The sequence below is a fragment of the Poecile atricapillus genome, chromosome 6 (assembly GCF_030490865.1).
Source record: "Poecile atricapillus isolate bPoeAtr1 chromosome 6, bPoeAtr1.hap1, whole genome shotgun sequence".
NCBI classification, from domain to species: Eukaryota; Metazoa; Chordata; class Aves; order Passeriformes; family Paridae; genus Poecile; species Poecile atricapillus.
The window spans coordinates 26,087,466-26,105,020 of NC_081254.1; the positions used below are offsets into that span (position 1 = coordinate 26,087,466).

The 17,555-nt window shown below is 45.4% G+C and overlaps 1 protein-coding gene across 7 annotated transcripts in view; it reads right to left on the reverse strand.

Moving 5' to 3' along the window:
• The window catches only part of NT5C2 (5'-nucleotidase, cytosolic II), a 63,994-nt gene extending 46,856 nt beyond the window's left edge, over window positions 1-17,138 (reverse strand). The window contains exons 1-2 of one of the 7 annotated variants that reach the window (XM_058840670.1): window positions 13,812-13,828; window positions 7,642-7,723 (exon numbers count right to left, since the gene is read on the reverse strand). In XM_058840670.1, the coding sequence (XP_058696653.1) occupies window positions 7,642-7,660 (19 nt within the window). In that variant the 5' untranslated portion in view covers window positions 7,661-7,723; window positions 13,812-13,828. The other 6 variants (XM_058840674.1, XM_058840672.1, XM_058840673.1 and 3 more) reach the window with 6 other exon arrangements.
• Window positions 17,139-17,555: the final 417 nt, after the last annotated feature.

Sequence of the window (17,555 nt, forward strand, 5' to 3'; positions counted from 1 at the left end):
CAGAAGTGCCATTCTCACACTTGCAATCCCAAAGCACTTCACCAGCTCCCGTTCACATAATACATTTACAGGTAGCAAAAGTGCTGTCCCCATTTTGTCAGCTAGGGATAGCAAGGCATAGAGAAGGTAATAATAACACAGAGCAAGTGGGAATCAAATGGAGAAGCACTAATTCCTCAGTCCCTGTGCTAAAAGTCAGTCTGAGCTCTTAGTGCTGTCAAGATGAATCACAGATTCACTGCATGTTCCTAGCACAGTATACTTTTACACAAATTCAAATTTCAATACTTAGCATCAACTGGCAGACACGGAGAGGTCAGCCTGTACTTCTGCATGACAGAAGCCACAGAGCAGCACACTTCTGATGGGCTCCAAGACAGGAATTGCATGGATGCCAAATGACACTCTGATTTTATTCTGAATTGCAGCCCTACACACTAGCTCTGTTAGTTTACATAGCTCCTTCCATCTCCCCTACAGCCCTGGGATGACAATTCAAACTACTCTTGTCTTTTACTGCCAACACTTCTGTTAGATGGCCAAAAGCAAACTGTTTCCAAAAGGTGTTTTTAATTAGCAATGCTTTTGGAAAATTACTATGTCCATGACTTGAGATATAAGCAGTGATGCTTGTAAATGATTTAAACCAGAAAACAGACTTTTTTTTCTCCCTGTGCCTAAAATTAAGTTCTTCACTTGAAGATCTTCCACTTCTGTGTGGTTGCCGATCTGACAGTAAGGCTTCATGTTCATTATGGCAGGACAGGCAAAACACATCTTTCATATTAGAATATTAAATTACTTCCAAGAGACACTTCAAAGCGTACTCTCACCTCATGCTAATTGAGGTTGGCTTTGAGCAGGATAATTCTGTATGCTGATTACAAGGTATTAAAGAGGTAGAGAGCTGCTGTTAAGAACCTGTTAAGGTTAACCACAGACACATAGTGAGCTTACAGGTGTCACCTGTGGTATCCAAAGATCCACTGGACTACATTAGATTGATAACACTCTCCTTGCTCCATGGATTATACTGAACCTCCTAACTCCAAGCCTACAGTCTCTGACACTGGCTCTGACTCTTCCTACAGGAAGGAGGTAGCAGGTACTCTTAGACACCACCACAGTGCTTACATCATGAAGATGCTTTTTCAAGAGGGTGCTTCCACTGAAATTGGTAAAGCATTCCCAGTCATAAGTTCCTTTAACCATGGTCTGACTGATAGACAATGGTAACTCATGGACTATTTCTGAATGGATAAGACATAAGAAAGGAGAATTCTACTCATCCCATTTATTATAGGATTTGATCTAATTTCAGGCTGAATTTTATCTCTGTTTTAAAGCCAGATGCTAAAGTAATGTCTGTTTATCAAATAGATTGTAAAACATATTTATCAAAACCCTGCTTATTTTGCATGGATTTTTAAATCAGAATATTTCTATTGACAACCATACCCACAGAGTGGCTGTGCAGTTCCTAGAGCTCCAGCAATACTCCAGGATCCAAATACATCAGACACACTAAAACCCAGAAATACATTAATTTGGAGTTTCTTCTCATGTCCATCCAGCTCTATCCAGAGAGTTCTATTCTTTCAGGAATTCCAAGCAGCACTGGTTCATTAAAATATTTCAAGTATTATTTAATTATCATCAATGTTATGGATGGTTAGAATAGAATTTGGAAAACTAAATCCACAGTGCAACTCTGAGGAGCAAACCTCAAATCTAACCCTTTCTGAGTACCATGAGACCATCCATTCTCCTCATCTAGCTGCAAATGAGTTTAATGCCTTGAAACAGGAGCTCCATTCTCCAGTGAGCTAATAAGAGTATTTTCTACATTCCATATAGCTTGTGCTTCTCACTATCTCTTCCAGAACTACCATTTTAGTTGTTTCCAATTTCCAAGCAGTTTGTTAGGGGTAATGATATTTCTTCACTTCTCTAACTAGTGTGCCCCATTGTCCAGCACTAGAAAATAAAGGAGAAGGACCATACTTAAGGAATGTGAGACTTGGTCCAGAAGCACAAGAGCTATGCCACAGAGAAGAATTAACAAACATGAGCTCTCAAAGAAATGCTGCAGCTGCAGGTCAAATACGATCCTTTGATGTACAAGATTACCAAGCAGGACTCCATGTCTCTGTCACTGACACAAACTCTGCTGGAAAACTGTCTTCAGCCAGCTGTCCCCACTCAGAATGACACTGATTATACTGAGGAAGGAATAAAGCTCTGAGAGAAAGGCTGGAGTGCAAGGCTGCCAGTGCACAAAGAGTAGCTCTGCAGGTGATTTGAAAATGGTCTAGAAGCATTTGCACACAGGCAAGCAGCCTGACTGTGAAGGGCTCTCAGTCTAGCAATGACAGAACGAGACCCCGTAACTGGAAGTTAAATAAATCAACCAACACAAAAATATTAACAGAGAGGAGAGTTAGCTATGAAACAACACATTTCTGAAATATTTTTTCCATCATCAGAGGGCTCTAAATGAAGTGTCTGGGTGTTTCAAACAGCTTCTTTTTTCACAGAATCAAGAATTAATGCAGAAAAGTCCAATGGTCTGAGCTATACAGCAGGTCAGTCAAACTGAGCATCATGCCTCAGGAGACTCCTCACCTTACACCCCAATGCCTCAGCAGAAAAAACAATGCTCTTCTGAGCCAACACCAATATAAACCATGCACCCTGATGGCCCTGGGAAATTCTTTTCCTTGGGAAAAGGCCTTCAGCAGCCTACAGCAACCTCCGCCGCAGAGGTTCCCAAACTGCTGTCCAACTGAGCACCTGCCAGAGGCACGCATGGACCTGGCCATGAAGATGTTTTCACTGCCTTTTGCTCTAGCTGCCCAGAGTCTTGGAAGATTAAAAACTAGAGATGAATTTGATCCCTTTGCTGTAATACAGCTCACCCAACAGAAATTATTTCTAGTATATTTAAAATATTTATCTGACATCTCATATATTTACTTTAGCTGAAAAATTGGGCAGTAAACTTTGATGCCAATGCCCACCACAACAGGAATTCAATGTTCGAATGATACCTGAAAATACTATCTTTGCTACACAGATGAAGCCTGACAGTGTGCCAGCCAAGCTGTAGATTAACATAGATTACAAAAGGCAGAGATGTCAGCATGGAAGTACACACACTGAGTTCTGCAAATCAGAAAGGGAAGTCAAGATAAATTTTTTTATTCCGGCTTTTTTTTTTTTTTTTTTTTTTTACATCAGAACAATGTGCTGGCAAAAATAGACAAATGTAATCTCTGGTATTCAGCAGAGTCTTTGCTCCCCATTCTCAAAGGAAACTGCAGGTTTCTCTTCCCTTCCCTTGTCACCCCTAAGCAGCACCACTGATGTTCAGCCTGTTCAAGGGTCTATTCCCAGCTCAGGACAGCTGAACACCGTGTGAGTCACAGCTCCCAAAGGGAAGGACAAGATGAGACATGTCATCCCCAGAGAGAGAACTGGGAAGCCATCCTGCCACATACCAATTTCAAACCGAGGAGTAGCTGCCATTCTAACCTGCTATTAAGGATTATACAACAGTAGCTCTTTTGGCAGCAGACGGGAGCGTTTCAAAACAATGATGCTTTTCATTAGATTCCACTGTGTTTCAGGAAGCAAACACAGACATAACAGGCCTTTCCAGAAAGCATGGTAGCAACTGACAAAGTACTTGAGATGCACAACTGGGTTCAGCGGCACAGTCATTCTGAGAGCATGCAACCAGGACAGCTTGGGTAATGCAAACAGCCAAAAGTTCACTTCATCTTCCGAGCACAGGGCTGAGGGAGGACATTTTTATTGTCTTTCCTTACTGATTGAGCTTACTGGTAAAAAACCCCTTGTCTCTAAAGATCACATCCCTGCTTCATTAAAATTTTATGGGAAAAGCAAAGATACTGAAAAGTCATTCTAGCTTTTTTCTGGTCTTTAAAAAGAAGAAGGATGATTTTTTTAGAGACACTTGAACCCTCTTCCATGCAGGATGGGTCCTCTCTACACATTTATGGGCTACACAAACAGATGTGACAGCACAATCAGCATCTGAACCATCTCTGCAGGCTGGAAATATGAACTCACATCTCCCTCCAGCCTCGACAGAAAGCATTCCCTCCTCAGCCCCGGTGAGCAGAGCCAACTGGCTGCTCAGCCTGAGTCCCAGGGCTCTAGACACAACACTCGCCAAGGGATATGCTGCTGAGTAAAGAACTGGGGAACACTGGCTCCTCCTTCAATAAAAAAGGGGACTGAAAATAAACACTGAGATCAGCAGCTGAAAACAATCCAATAATTCTGAGAACTGCTCTGTGAAAAGTGAGAACTTTCTTTCCCTGCTAAAAGTTTTCTTTTCCATGTCATTCCTTTCTCCTCCCAGCTTCTTTAAGGAAAAAGCTGACCAAACGCTTATATACTAATCTGGTCTCTCTTCTTTTTGCAAACTTACCCAACAACAAGAGATAGATCTTTGACAAATAAACCCATCTTTCAAAAAACCAGACGACTGTGGAATTATGCCAGACATAGAATATTACCCAGCAAAGCCAGAGACTTCATACACAAAACTCAGCCAATTTTCAACTTGCTATTTGTTCACAAAACCCAAACCAAAATAATAAAACTTCTCAGCTGTAAAGGGCACAGTGAAAATAAATACAGACATAATTTAGGGAGGATCCTGATTCTCTGCTATCCTAACATATAGGGCTCCAAACACATACTAACCTAATAGAGACTTCATGGGCTTCCTACTTTCACCCATAATAATAATTACCCATCTTCCTTCCAAGAAACCCTCCCTGAGGCTGATCCAGCCTTTCAGATGAGAACAGCCTGTGTGCAGGCTCAGCTCATCAAAATCAACCCTGGGCTAGCTCTCATACTCTCCTGAAGTGTTCACAGAGGCCAGAAGTACAACTTCCTCCTGCTCTGTGTTCCTGCTAGTTCAGTACCCGCAGGTACCCCTGCCCTGCAACCTGTGACACACAAAAGTCCTTTCTCCCCAGATCAGAGGCTGGCGGTACCCAGCACTCCCCACAGAGACCACAAAGGCACATACCCAAAACCTACCCTGCACTCTGCTCTCAGCAGGCAGCAGCTCCCTGCCAACGGGAAACAAGCCACAGACCTACCAAGAGAGCAAGCACAACGATGGAAAATCGGGGAACATGAAGACTGTACGTGTTTTGAAGCGCTCTTACCGTGTGAAGTTCTTCCTCACCCACACACCCCCACCAAAAGAAGAACAATTCATTACTTTTCTGACCTGTTTTTTTAATCAGAGGAAAAGATAGTAATTATAGTCTGCCTGATTACAAATGAAATTACAAATCTATCCTAAGGGCACAATACTGTCCCCACCTAGATGTTATCAGCCCCCAAATCTCATTTAATCTTGACAGATGTGCAGTACCAAGGCACCACTACAGGAAACTCTACAAGTAAATTAATTTTATGAATACTTTCTTCCCAATATATGCAAACTCTTCCAAAAGACTTCTAATTTGTACAGCTTTTGTTAGGCATCCTATGTGACTAAATTAATCTGTAAAATAACTGAACATTTATGATGACTTTGAGCTCTTGCTAGGTTTCTGGCTTCTCTTTGATAACCTAACTGACTCAGCTTTATCAAGTGATTCCAAAGACCTACATTAAACCGTTTCCCAACTGAATCTATCTCTTTTCTTTGGAAACTTCTTACTATCTGTGCAAGCAAAACACTAACCACTAAGTTAATTTGGGGAAACAGTCACCTTTCCATAGGCCGTTCATTTCCCTAGGTTTTAACATTAAATCAATCCTGCTGACACAGGAGACTGTTCCCTGGCAGGAGCAGAGGAGGACACAGTGTTGTCTCTGCATTTGTCTCAGCATAAGCAGTTCTCAGAAGGAACATGATGAAGTGACAGATCTACTTCATCAGCTGCAAACTGGAAGAAACCTGTCAGCCTGAAGGGTGAGAGAACATTAACAAACAACTAAGAAGGCATCATCAGCACATCCTGTTATACCAAAACCTGAGCTGAGAGTTCCCAACACTGAACCTTCCCTCTGGCCAGGACCTCTCTCTTCAGGGAGCCTCAAGGACTTCTGTCTTCAGGGAAACGTAGACTTGCAGGTGCATTCAACAGCACAGTCTTGTCCTGCTGCAGATGAGCAAACAGCTTGGATCCCCTCGGTTCTGAGACACCTTTAAAAACATCTGTCCCCAGCAGAGCAATATGAAAGCCCTGATTCACCCAGGACTTCTTTTTCAGTGTGTTACCTGACCTACTGGAGCCACAAAAAAGAAGAGCTGACCACACGCCCAGCCAGCACCAAGCCTCCTGGGCAGCCACAGAAATGCCTCCTCCTAATTGCTTTCAACTCAGCAAATGAAAATCTCCCAGCCTTGCTTTGAGGTCACAACATGGGAACACAGCTCTGTACATGTTCTAACCTTTCCAATATTTGTTCCTGACCCCACCAGCACACATTGATTTATGAGGCCTCACAGTGCGTTTTATTACTGTCTTTGTTAATATCTACTCTCTACATGTCTGTGAAGAAAAATGAGTGGTAGATGAGTAAAACACTGTTAGTTTTTCATCATCTGTTCCCTCCTGATTGCTCAAGTTTAGCAAGCAGAGTATTTTGGCCTTGGCTCATAAAACTGCCAGTGCAATATTGAAAGAGAAGTTAAAACACATGTAAAACAAGAGGTTAAGAACCTACCTAATCTCTTATCACATAAAAAAAAAAAAAAAAAAAAAAAAGGAAAGGTTAGATTGCAAATGTGTTTTTAACTAACTCTTAGAAAGGCTACAGCATTATTTTTATCAGACATAAAGAAGTCCCCAAATTATTGAAGGCTATAGATGAACACTCCACCTCAGATCACAGCAAGTAAAACTCTCCAATTTGTATAAATTTGCTCATAAAATATCGCACACATCTGCTGATGATTCCAGGAATGTCATTTTTAACATACTTACTCGCTATAAAATCATTCTATTTCAATACCACTATAAGGACAATTCTAATAAACAAGAGAACATGTGCTAGACACATTCTGCTCAGGATGTCTGCAGTCACCAAGTGGTTAAGGGTACACAAAAGCTAATGCCTTCTAGAGGCTAAATTCACATAATTAAAGAACTTAGCAGAAGATCATTTGGTATACCAGTCAGTGCTTGGGACAGTCATTTTTGGGAAGAACAAGCGTTTTCAGATAGAGAATATGAGGTTTGTCTCTGCTTACCTGAGCCACTTACAGCTTTAGGCAAAACCACTCATTTTTATCCTTTTTCCCTAGCAAAGACCTACCCAGCCCTGTCTGCTGAAGTCTTGCTTTTAATTACAGGTGGAATACAGTGGTCTGCTGAGCACTTCTTTCTTCAGAGAGACCTGGTTCACATGTGTGTATTTTCCTTTAAGCTATGCTTTATATTCCTTTTTTATTTTTTAACAAGGGTAAGCAATGGGGAAATGCAGCATCCTCAAACACTGAAAGACTTGAGACATGCTGTCTTGCTGACCTGCCCTTAAACATCACTGATGCACCGACTGATACCTGCAGCATGAAGCAGAAAATGAAATTTGACTCCTGCCTCAGTTTCCAAACAGCAGAACTAACAGATGATTTACCAGTCTGTCTTGCTTCCATGCTAAATTCTTCTTTCCAGCTTCACTCAGCCACTGGTATTCAATGATGAGAAAGCTACAGGAACTGAAAAAGCAATTCCCAGGGTCAGTGTCAAGTTAACCAATGCTCAGAACACTTGCAATTTATGGTCAACTGATCAGTTTTTTTTCTTTAGGGAATGAACTCATCCTGACCTAAAAGAACACACTGAGAGTAACACTATAAAAGTGGAACTGAACAAGCAATGAAAAAGAAACTATTATGCAGCTATTATGAGCATCTGGTCTTTCAGGGAATGCTGCACAGGGTGTCAGAAAGGACATGATTTAAGCAGGACACTTGGGACCAAATTTTCTGTCACTTTCCTGTGACTTCAAAGGCCACGTATATCTTTACATAGTCTTGAAATGGAATTACTTTGTAACATCCAAAAAGATCAGAGAGAAACCTTTACCAACATGTTTAGCTATTCCTTTGGGGGGAGAAAAAAAAGACACCTTGGAGACAGAGAAAGCAAACAAAATTAGCATTAAAAGATTATTTATTTTTGATTGCAACTGTTCTATTTACTGACTTCCAAAATTACCTATGCTGGCTGCCCTTTGCTAGCACTTATTCTTAGATGTTATTATTGGTAATTGCCGTGTTATGATTACAAAGCTCTGGCATAAACCTCAGGACCTCTTTTGGGTTTCTGAGAGCGGAATATTCACATGCTCTTCTCTGACCTCATGTTCCTAATTATTCACTGTGCATGCCTATATGTAACTCACCACCAACTGAATCAACCCAAACCCCAGCAGATTTACTGGCTAGTCTAGAGAACTCTGGGTGCTTTATGATAAACCATCTTCAGTCTTTTGAATTTACCTTCCTTTCCAGGTTACTTTACAAACTGACTACAAAGTTTCTCTTGTTATATACACCATGGCCAGGCACACTGCATTTGATGCAAATGCCAAGAGGAGTCCAGTCCAAGCAGTAAAGTATGAGCTGATTCCCATCCACAGCTAACATTCTCCAAAGGAGAGAAGGAATACTGATTTCAGCAGCAAACACTGCCTGAACAACTAAATGCTTCCTCCTGAACCCAATGGACACAGCTGGGATGCAGCTGTTCCTACCACAGCAGTGCAGGCAGCAGCTGCTGCCAGGGAAAAGGCAGCAGCTCACACAAGAGACAGACAACCCATCCAGAAGGTCTCACAATCCAGATCTGGCCACCACAACTGCCAAAACTGGACCACCCCAGCTGGAAAATATTTTGGGGAAGTATACCTTCCTGGAAGGTTCAGTGAGAAGTTGCTTCCTGAAAATCTAGCAAGAATGTACCTTAAGAGTTTTATCTATTATGCCAAAGTTAACAGGGAGAACTGCAGGGTCTGGGTCAAAGCCAGCTAATCCAAAGGCCTGCTCGTAAATACACAGTGGAAAACCACTCTACTTCAGAGCCTCCTGCAGAAATACGTACAGGAAATCTGTTTTACCCCTTCCTCTGAACCAACTGTGCCAAGGCTCAAGGTTAATCTTGCAGTAAGCACATAAGCAAAATAGCAAGTCTCTGAAAATATCTGAAACACAGCTAGGAGCTGTGAACACTTTATAACTAAATTAAGCTAAGTTTGGACCACATAATTACCTTAAGGAGCTTTTGTTTTTAAATAAATCACTTGTGGTGAAAAGAGCTGGAATGGCAGTTACAGTGACCACAGCCACCTTCTTTACAGGCTGGGTACAACACGAGCTGCACTAGAGTACATTGCTCCTGCACATCTGTTTCTACTAACTTCACTTTGGAGCCACCTTCCAATCTCAGAAGAATCACATCTCCTTGGACCTCTCTTTCTTCTTCCATCCACCCAGAGAAGCTCTGCCCACACATTTTTCAGTTTCAAAAGAGAAACTAACAGGTTTCAGTCCCAGCATCATTTCTACAGGTGTCTCATTACTGTGGCTCCTGCTCTCCACATCTGATGGGCTCACACCTATGCAGAACCTAAATCACTTTGAGCTGGTATGATGCACAGGGTAAGATCCCACTTGTTTTCCTCCTTGGTTATTACGAGAAGCATGTAGATGATCACAGTGAGGTCTCCAACCTCCCCGGTTTAATCAGGACGGTGTCTCTAGTGAAACCACAAAAGAAAGGCTGACTGTGCTGGTAAATCCCACAGCAGGTACTCATGCCCAGAGGATGATAAGTTAAGGTCACCAGCAAGCCACAAGTTTAACCTCTACCGTGCTGTACCAGACTTGAAAAAGTGACAGGACTGAGAGTTCTGGCACACAGACACTCACTGCTCCTATGTCTGGGGACCCAACTGTCCAGGAAATAAGAGTAAATCTGCTTTTGGCTTTATAGTATGATGCACACACGGTTACAGATTCAGGTAATAGTGAAGATTCAACACAGACTGCCGTGGGTTTTTTAGGCTGGGTTTTTTTAGGGTTTTTTTTTACTCAGGCTCCCTCCTCACTCTCATACTGCCGTATATAAAATGTGTTTCTCCTAATACGGCTTCATACAGGCAGGTCTCCCCAGCATCTTTTTAGCCCTGCAAACACATGAGACTTAGTAACTACATTTATGTAGGCAGGTTTAGATTATCAGCTGCTTACAGTGGCTACCTTAAAGATCAATGCAATTTTTTCCAGATGTTACTTAAGGTCTGTTTACCATACATAAAGTTCTATTTATTGTATATGCTGGATTCTCTCTGCAGTTGTGTTAAAGAAGCAGATTCATGTTATGCATGTGATCTATGTGTAGAGTGCACAGTCCCAAGTTTTAGGAACCACTCCAGTTAGTAAGTTATAATGATTAAAAAACAAAATACAGTTCATTGCTACAAGCATCATAATCATGAGACATAATAATTTCTTTAATAGCACAAACCAGACATTTTAAAATAGAAAATATTTGTATCAATGGGTTCTTCAAAGATACTCATAAAGAATATAATTCAGCACAGAATAGTCAGCTCTTGAAGACTCAGATTGTGGCCATTTCAAATAACAATTGAAATTATATTTGTACTGCTGACACTAAATAAATAAAATTTTAAGAGTAGATGCAGTACAGACAATAAGGGAGGAATTCCCATGCACTAACTTTGAAACATCTCATTCCCAAATACATTCCCAAATATATCCCAAAGAGCCAGGCAAGGCTTCCCCTCCCAGGCACATTCTGTTCAGTTTTCTCTCCTATTATTCTCACTGCTAAAGAAGCCACAGCTGTTTTATATCAGGACACCCAGTGTTTGTGAGCCACCCCCATGCAGGGACCTGGTGCGGAGCAGGCGCTGCCAGCTCATCCCAAGGCACATCTGTGCCCTCCTGGGTACAGCACTGCCCTCAGTTTCCCTTGGTAGATCTGGAGTGCCCTGCTCTCACCATGGCTTTACACTGGATGGCACGTAAGTGTTTCTTGTCCCGAGGTGATTAGTTACTGAGGTGTTCTTTTAAAGGAGCGAAGGCACAGGCCTGTGGAACAGCCAGCCAGTTCCTATGACAACTTTCCACTGCAGCCTGGCTGGAGACCATTAATCCACTTTCCCCAGGCCAAGCAGCTTCTCCGTGGTAACGCCGCTTTGTGTAGGATTGTCACCAGTGCCCAAGCAATGGCAAATTCCATGCTACTGAACCATCCAGACCCCTCTGCACTCCCTAATTTAAAACTCCTGCAGAACGATGGGTTCACTGGGTGCGACTGCATGACCGAACTTGTGTCTCTTGCTCAAGATTTTCAGGGAAGAGCTGTGGTCAGCCCTTCTTCCTGCACCTCCTCACAAGTCAGTATCTACAATTCCTGCAGGACGCAAAGGCCACAAGACCCTCTTGGCTTGTCCTGGAGCACCAGACCTGCTCTGCAGCCAGCCTGTGCCATCCCGAGATAGCAGCTCACGCTGCAACCCACCCATCACTTTTCAACAAGCATTATTTTATTAAGCTGAACTACAAGTAAGTGTTATGATGTGATTAAATAAAGCTATCTGTTTTTTCAATAAGTATCATTTAAACATTGTATTCTAAGAGTTTGTTTCCATTCTACTTCCAATGCAAAAATAATATACCTGTATATTTTTAAAGGAAATAAAACACTCCTTTCAGTGTTCTCCAAAAAGCACAATACCACAATGTTTATCAGTAAACACCACACTAAGCTTTTTGTTTTTTAAAAAAAAAAAATTCCCCTGAAAGTTAAAAAAAGTCTAGGATAAATATTGCTAGTGATTTTAAGAAGGGTCTATTAGCTTTCTCTTCAAGTTATATTAGGAATCAAACATGACAAGGAATGATAGTTCTAGGGGGATATTATTATCATCATCGTTATGATGATTAAAAACTGCCTACAAACTGGAAATTTGCCTGGGAAAGTTTCAGCCTGCATCTGATTTCTGCTAGCGTATATCCCAGAATCATCGTGTAACACTACTGCTACCAGTGCAAATATACTAACAGGCTGTTAATTTCAAACCTCAGCTGAAAACATCTCTCCCATTCTTACAGCTTTTCTCCCCATTTCTCTCTGCAATTGTATTTAATTCAATGGAGCATTCTAAACGCAGTTCGGTGGTGCATTTGCCATACAATTTGTTTGAATGACGCTGTACAGAGTAAAGGTTGTATTGTGCTATATAATGAAACCACATCTATGCTTGAACAAACCCCAACTGCTGTTAATCAAACCAGCAGGTTCCTGAACGATCTTTTGGACTCTGTACTAATGGCAATACATTATTTTAAATAGCAGTTCCACTCTAAAAGATGTTTAGGTTGACACAGGCCGATAGGGACAGTGACAGACTTCCTGAGCTAAGCTGATTGATTTGCATGTAAAACACTGGGGGTTTTGCTCAATGCTGGAACTACAAATTCAGCACTTGAACCAAAGATCAAAATGCAGTTTTGCATTTTGTTTCTGGTTTTCAGTGAAACCACGCAGCACCTGAAAGGACCTAAAGTCTTCATATTTTCAGTTCAATCACTAGTGATAAATGAGTATTTGGATCAACACATTTCAGTCAGTGACGATGTTACTCTAAACTGACAGGGAGACGTTTGTAAGTGACTACTTAGAGAGCATTTTGCAATCTTTGATGCTCAAACAATAAATTTTACAGAGCTAAAAAAAATATTTTAGAACATGAGTGATTATGGCTTGGGAGGAATGTTCTCAAGACCACGTCAAGGAGGAAGCATCTTAGCATCCAGCTTGGCAACCTTTAGATACACTAGCAAGGGAATAAACTTGAGCGTTTCATAATCTCAGTGGTTCCAGGAATTTTCAAACCTGCCTGTGCAACAAGAAGCAGTACTGTCGTATTAAGTCATCTGCTCTATCAGAGAACCAGTGTAGGTTTGTTTCCATCATGCATTTTGCAACAGTATTTTTGGCACGCAAGGAGGGATTTAAGAAAAAAAAAAAGAGTAAGCAAAATGCGAGGAAAGCAATCCTGCACTGGTTTGTTTTATTTATTTATTTATTTACTCGGTGCCTCGCTCCTGGCTTTGGGTTATCAGCTCCAGCCTGATACAGCCGGGCTGCCAAGAGCAGCTCAAACGGAACGGAGCGGGACGGGTGACAGCGAACCCTCGCTCCGACCCAAGGCTGCCCGGGACCGCGCTGTTCCCTCGGCGCCCAGGGACGCGGCACCGCCGCTCGCCGCCTCTCCCGGCCGGGCGGCGGCCGCCCCGGGGGGACCCGCGGGCGGGAAGGCGCCGCCGGGACCCTCCGGTCCACGTGGGGCGGAAGGAAAGCGGAAACGGAGGCACCGGGTGCCGGCCCCGGCCCTGCTCTCACACACCGTGCCGGGGGCTCGGGCGGCGGAGCGAGCACGGAATCGCCGCCCTGCCCCGGCCGGCGGCAGCTCGGGAGGGCTGAGGCACGGCGGGGGGCTGCCCTGCCTGGGGCGGGACGGGGCAGCGGCGGCTGCCGGGGCGGGGCAGGGCCGGGCAGGGCAGCGGCGGGCGCTGCCCCGAGGGTCTCCCCGCGCCGCCCCAGCCCCGGCCGCGGGCTCGGCACCCCCCCTCGCCGGGGCGCGCGCCCGAGGGAGGGGGCGCCGCCCCCCCCCAGCCCCGGCGGTCTCCGGCGCGCACCCGCCCCGCGCGCGCACCCGCCCCGCGCGCGCTCCCCGCACCCGCCGCGCGCGCCCGCGGCCGCTCTCACCTCCCGCCGCGCTCGGGTGGAACTGCCCCGCACCAACTGCCGCAGCGCCCGCGCCGCCCGCACTGCGCAGGCGCCGCCCGCGCCCCGCCCCGCCCCGCCCGGCCGCCGGCAGGGAGCGCGGGCAGTGTGCGAGCCCCGGGCCCGCCGCACCGCCCGCCGCCCAGGGAGCGTCGGCAAAGTGCCACACCGGCAGCCGCTGCAGCGGGGCCCGCGGCGGCCGCCGGGATGAGGGGGAGCCTGGAGCGTCCCCCTGTGAGGACACACTGCGGGAGCTCGGCCTGTTCGGTCTGGAGAAGAGAGGCTGAGAGGGGATCTCATCAAGGCACATAAATATCTCAAAGGCGGGCGCCAGGCTCTTTTCAGTGGTGCCCAGTGACACGATAACCAGATGACAGCAATGGCCATAAACTAAACCACAAGAAGTCCTGTCTCAACATGAGTCACAGAATCACAGAATGGGTCTGGTTGGAAGGGACCACAATGGATTGGCAGGTCCAACCTCTCACTCAAGCAGGGTCATCCTTGAGCACATGGCGCAGGATTGTGTCCAGATGGTTCTGGAATATCTCCAGTGAGGGAGACTCCACATCCTCTCTGGGCAACCTGTACCAGTGTGTTCACCCACACAGCACAGAAGTTCTTCCTCATGCTCAGGTGGGACCTCCTGTGCATTAACTTCTGCCCTTTGCTTCTTGTCCTACTGCCCAACACCACCGAGCAGAGGCTGGATCCATCATCTTGACACCCTCCCTTCAGATATTTATACACATTAATGAGGTCCTGTCTCAGTTGCCTCTTCTCAAGGCTGAACAGGCCTCAGGCTTTCCTCATATGAGGTGCTCTAGACCCTGACCTTCATCAGACCTGCTCCAGATCGTGACCTTCTCTGATGAGGAAAACACTTTATGCTGAGGGTGACAGGGAACTGAACAGGCTGCCTAGGGAGGTTATGGAGTTTCTTACCTCCCTGAAGACATTGAAAACCAACCTGGACATGTCCCTGTGTTATATGGTCCGTGTGACCCTGCCTTGTCAGGAGAGTTGGACTGAATGATCTCCAGAGGTCTGTTCCAACCCTAACAATTCTGTGATTCAATGTGGCAACTCACAGAACCTCACAGCCCCTCCTCAGCTTCCTCCAGGGCCTGGCATCACTCCAGACAGAATCTCTGGGGCTGCACCCCCAGGCCTGCACCTCCCTGGCCTGCCTGAGCTCCATGGTTCTGTCAGCCAGCCTCAGTGTTCTCAGTGTTGCTATGTACCACATGAAGCCCTTTTTCAAAGTCTGTTACCAGGCTACTTTACCAGGTTAGTTTGCCATTGAGTTACAATACCTGGAGCCAGGAGCTTAAGGAAGCATAGGCTTCAGTATCAAATAAAAACCTAGTCACTCTACTTTGACATCAGCTCCCCATACTGTACAATGTTCATTTCTTTTTAAGCTCCACAATGGCTGAGAGAGCCAGAGCTTTGGTTAAAATGATGTGATTAATCATTAACACTTTGGGGAGCGTGTCTGCAGCAGGGGCTGGGACAAGGCTGGGGTCGGTGTGTGCCCCATCTGCTGCCAGGAGGGTGGTGAGGAGGACCCCAAGCAGCTGGGGTGGCAGGGGGTGATGGCTGAGGGCTTAGGCAACAGCGACCACAGCAACAGGCAGGTGTGTCCCATCCCAGTCTACTGTGAGCACAGACGACATCCCTCATATCTCCAGGCACGGCCAATAGGTTGGACAGGCTAAGGGGATCATTGTGCAGAGCAGAAACTGCCCTGTGGCACCACCTCAGTTGCCCCATGCTGGGTCAGCACCACCACCAAAAGTGCAGAGCAAAACAACCATCCCTAGCAAAATAAGCTTCCCTTTTTCTGTCTGTTTTTCCTGACCCTGGAGGGCTGGAAAGGGCCTCACATTGGGATTCTGGCCACCTCAGGTTAATCCCTGACAACGACAAGAGTGACGGCAACCATCCATCTACCAGGCCCATGCTGCTATGCCAAGCCACTGGAACACTCATTCAGTCTCCTTTCCTGTGCCTCAGTGGTAGCCAGAGGCTGGGGATGTCTACCTCCATCTGGCAGCAGTTCTTCTGTCCCCACTGCCTTTCCTCTATCTCCCCAAGGACTCCTTTTCCTATTGCCCTCTACTCTGCTCCGGGTGATAAGGCTCTGCCACCACCCTCTGGCACTGTGACACACAGCTGGGTAGGGTTTTGCTGACTTGGATGCACTTGGCCCATTGTACCTCTCCAGGCTCTGTCAGGCTTGCTCCATCCTCTTCCAAGGGGATCACCCAACAGCATCAGAACTATTAGTTCTGGCTGTAGCAAAGCCCATTTTTGGTGCCAAGCCTCTGTCAGGGAAGCATTGCCTGCCAGGGAAGCTCAGTCTGCACTTCCCAATACCCTGGGACATCTCACAGCACCTGCACTGGGCCTCCAAGCAAGAGTTTTCACCTGGAGATGAAGACACCTGTATTTGTCACTTCCATGCATCCTCATGGCAGGGTCCCTCCTGAAATATCTGTCTGTGTGTCTTTCCAACACATAACCCCAGAAGAGCCACTGAAGAATGACTAAAAATGTGAAATGGCTTTTCTGTGCAGGAAAATAAAATAGACATTTCAGCCTAGGAAACCTTTCAGCCTAGGAAAGAGGTGAAGTGAGGTAAGGCAGAGGTCTGCAAAATTCTGCACAGGGAGGTGGGTGGGGAGAAACCATATCCCAGCTCTTCCACTGTGTCCCACAAGCCAGGGACATGGAATGAAATTAGCTGGCAGCCACTCTGAAACATGAAAAAAGACGTTTCTTCCTAAAGTGAGTTATCAGACTGTGGATTACAAAGCACAATGGCATGCAGGACATGAACTTACACTGATTAGATAAGGACCAGCAAACAGAGATGTGACTGCTGTCCGAGAAGCTCCAGAGCTGCAGACAGACAGAAGTAGAGAAGTTATACCAAAGAAGCATGAATCTCCCACTGTGAGAAACAAGCTCCTGAGTCAGAGCGATCCAGCACATCCGTTTTCCTATTTTGTTATTGTGGTTGTATGTATGCTACTAAACAAATGCATCCGTCCTCCTTATGTGTGTGTGTTAACCACTTACATGTTTTCTCCCTGACTTTGATGCCCTGACCCAAAAAGCTCTCCCTCCTGCAGGGGATCAGACCCACCTGTACCACAGGAGATCTGGTAGCAGCCTCCTGGAAGACACTGGGATCTGCCTTTTTCCCACCGCTGGCAAGCATTTCCTTCTCACGAAGCAGCTGTGGTGAGACCGGGTGGTGAAACAGCTCCCCAGAGCATTAGTATCATGGGCTGTGCTGGCCAGGAGGTGTGTGTCCCACTGCCGTGTGTGCACAGCTCAGAGTACGGCTTTTCCCTGTGACTCACAAGCCCAGGCAGATTGCAGCTCGGGAGGTAAGTGATTTAATGAGCCTCGTCAGCAGGCAGATGCTGTGCACAGACTATCACAGAGCTTTAAGGAGTCCTCCTGCTGTCTCATATACAAGACTTGATTTTTGAAGTAACTAGGAGGTATGGAATGGTCCTGAGTAATTTAATCTCTAATACAACCCATCGTTGTTTCCTTAGTGTACAATTCTTAGCTATGGGACTGTTTCTTTTTGGTTTTCTGCTTGTTTTCTAGCTTTATAAAGTTCCCCCTGATGCCATGTGTCTCTGTGTCCCAACAGTTACTCAAGTGTCAAGGTTTCCTGATGCTGAACACATTACAGGCACTGCC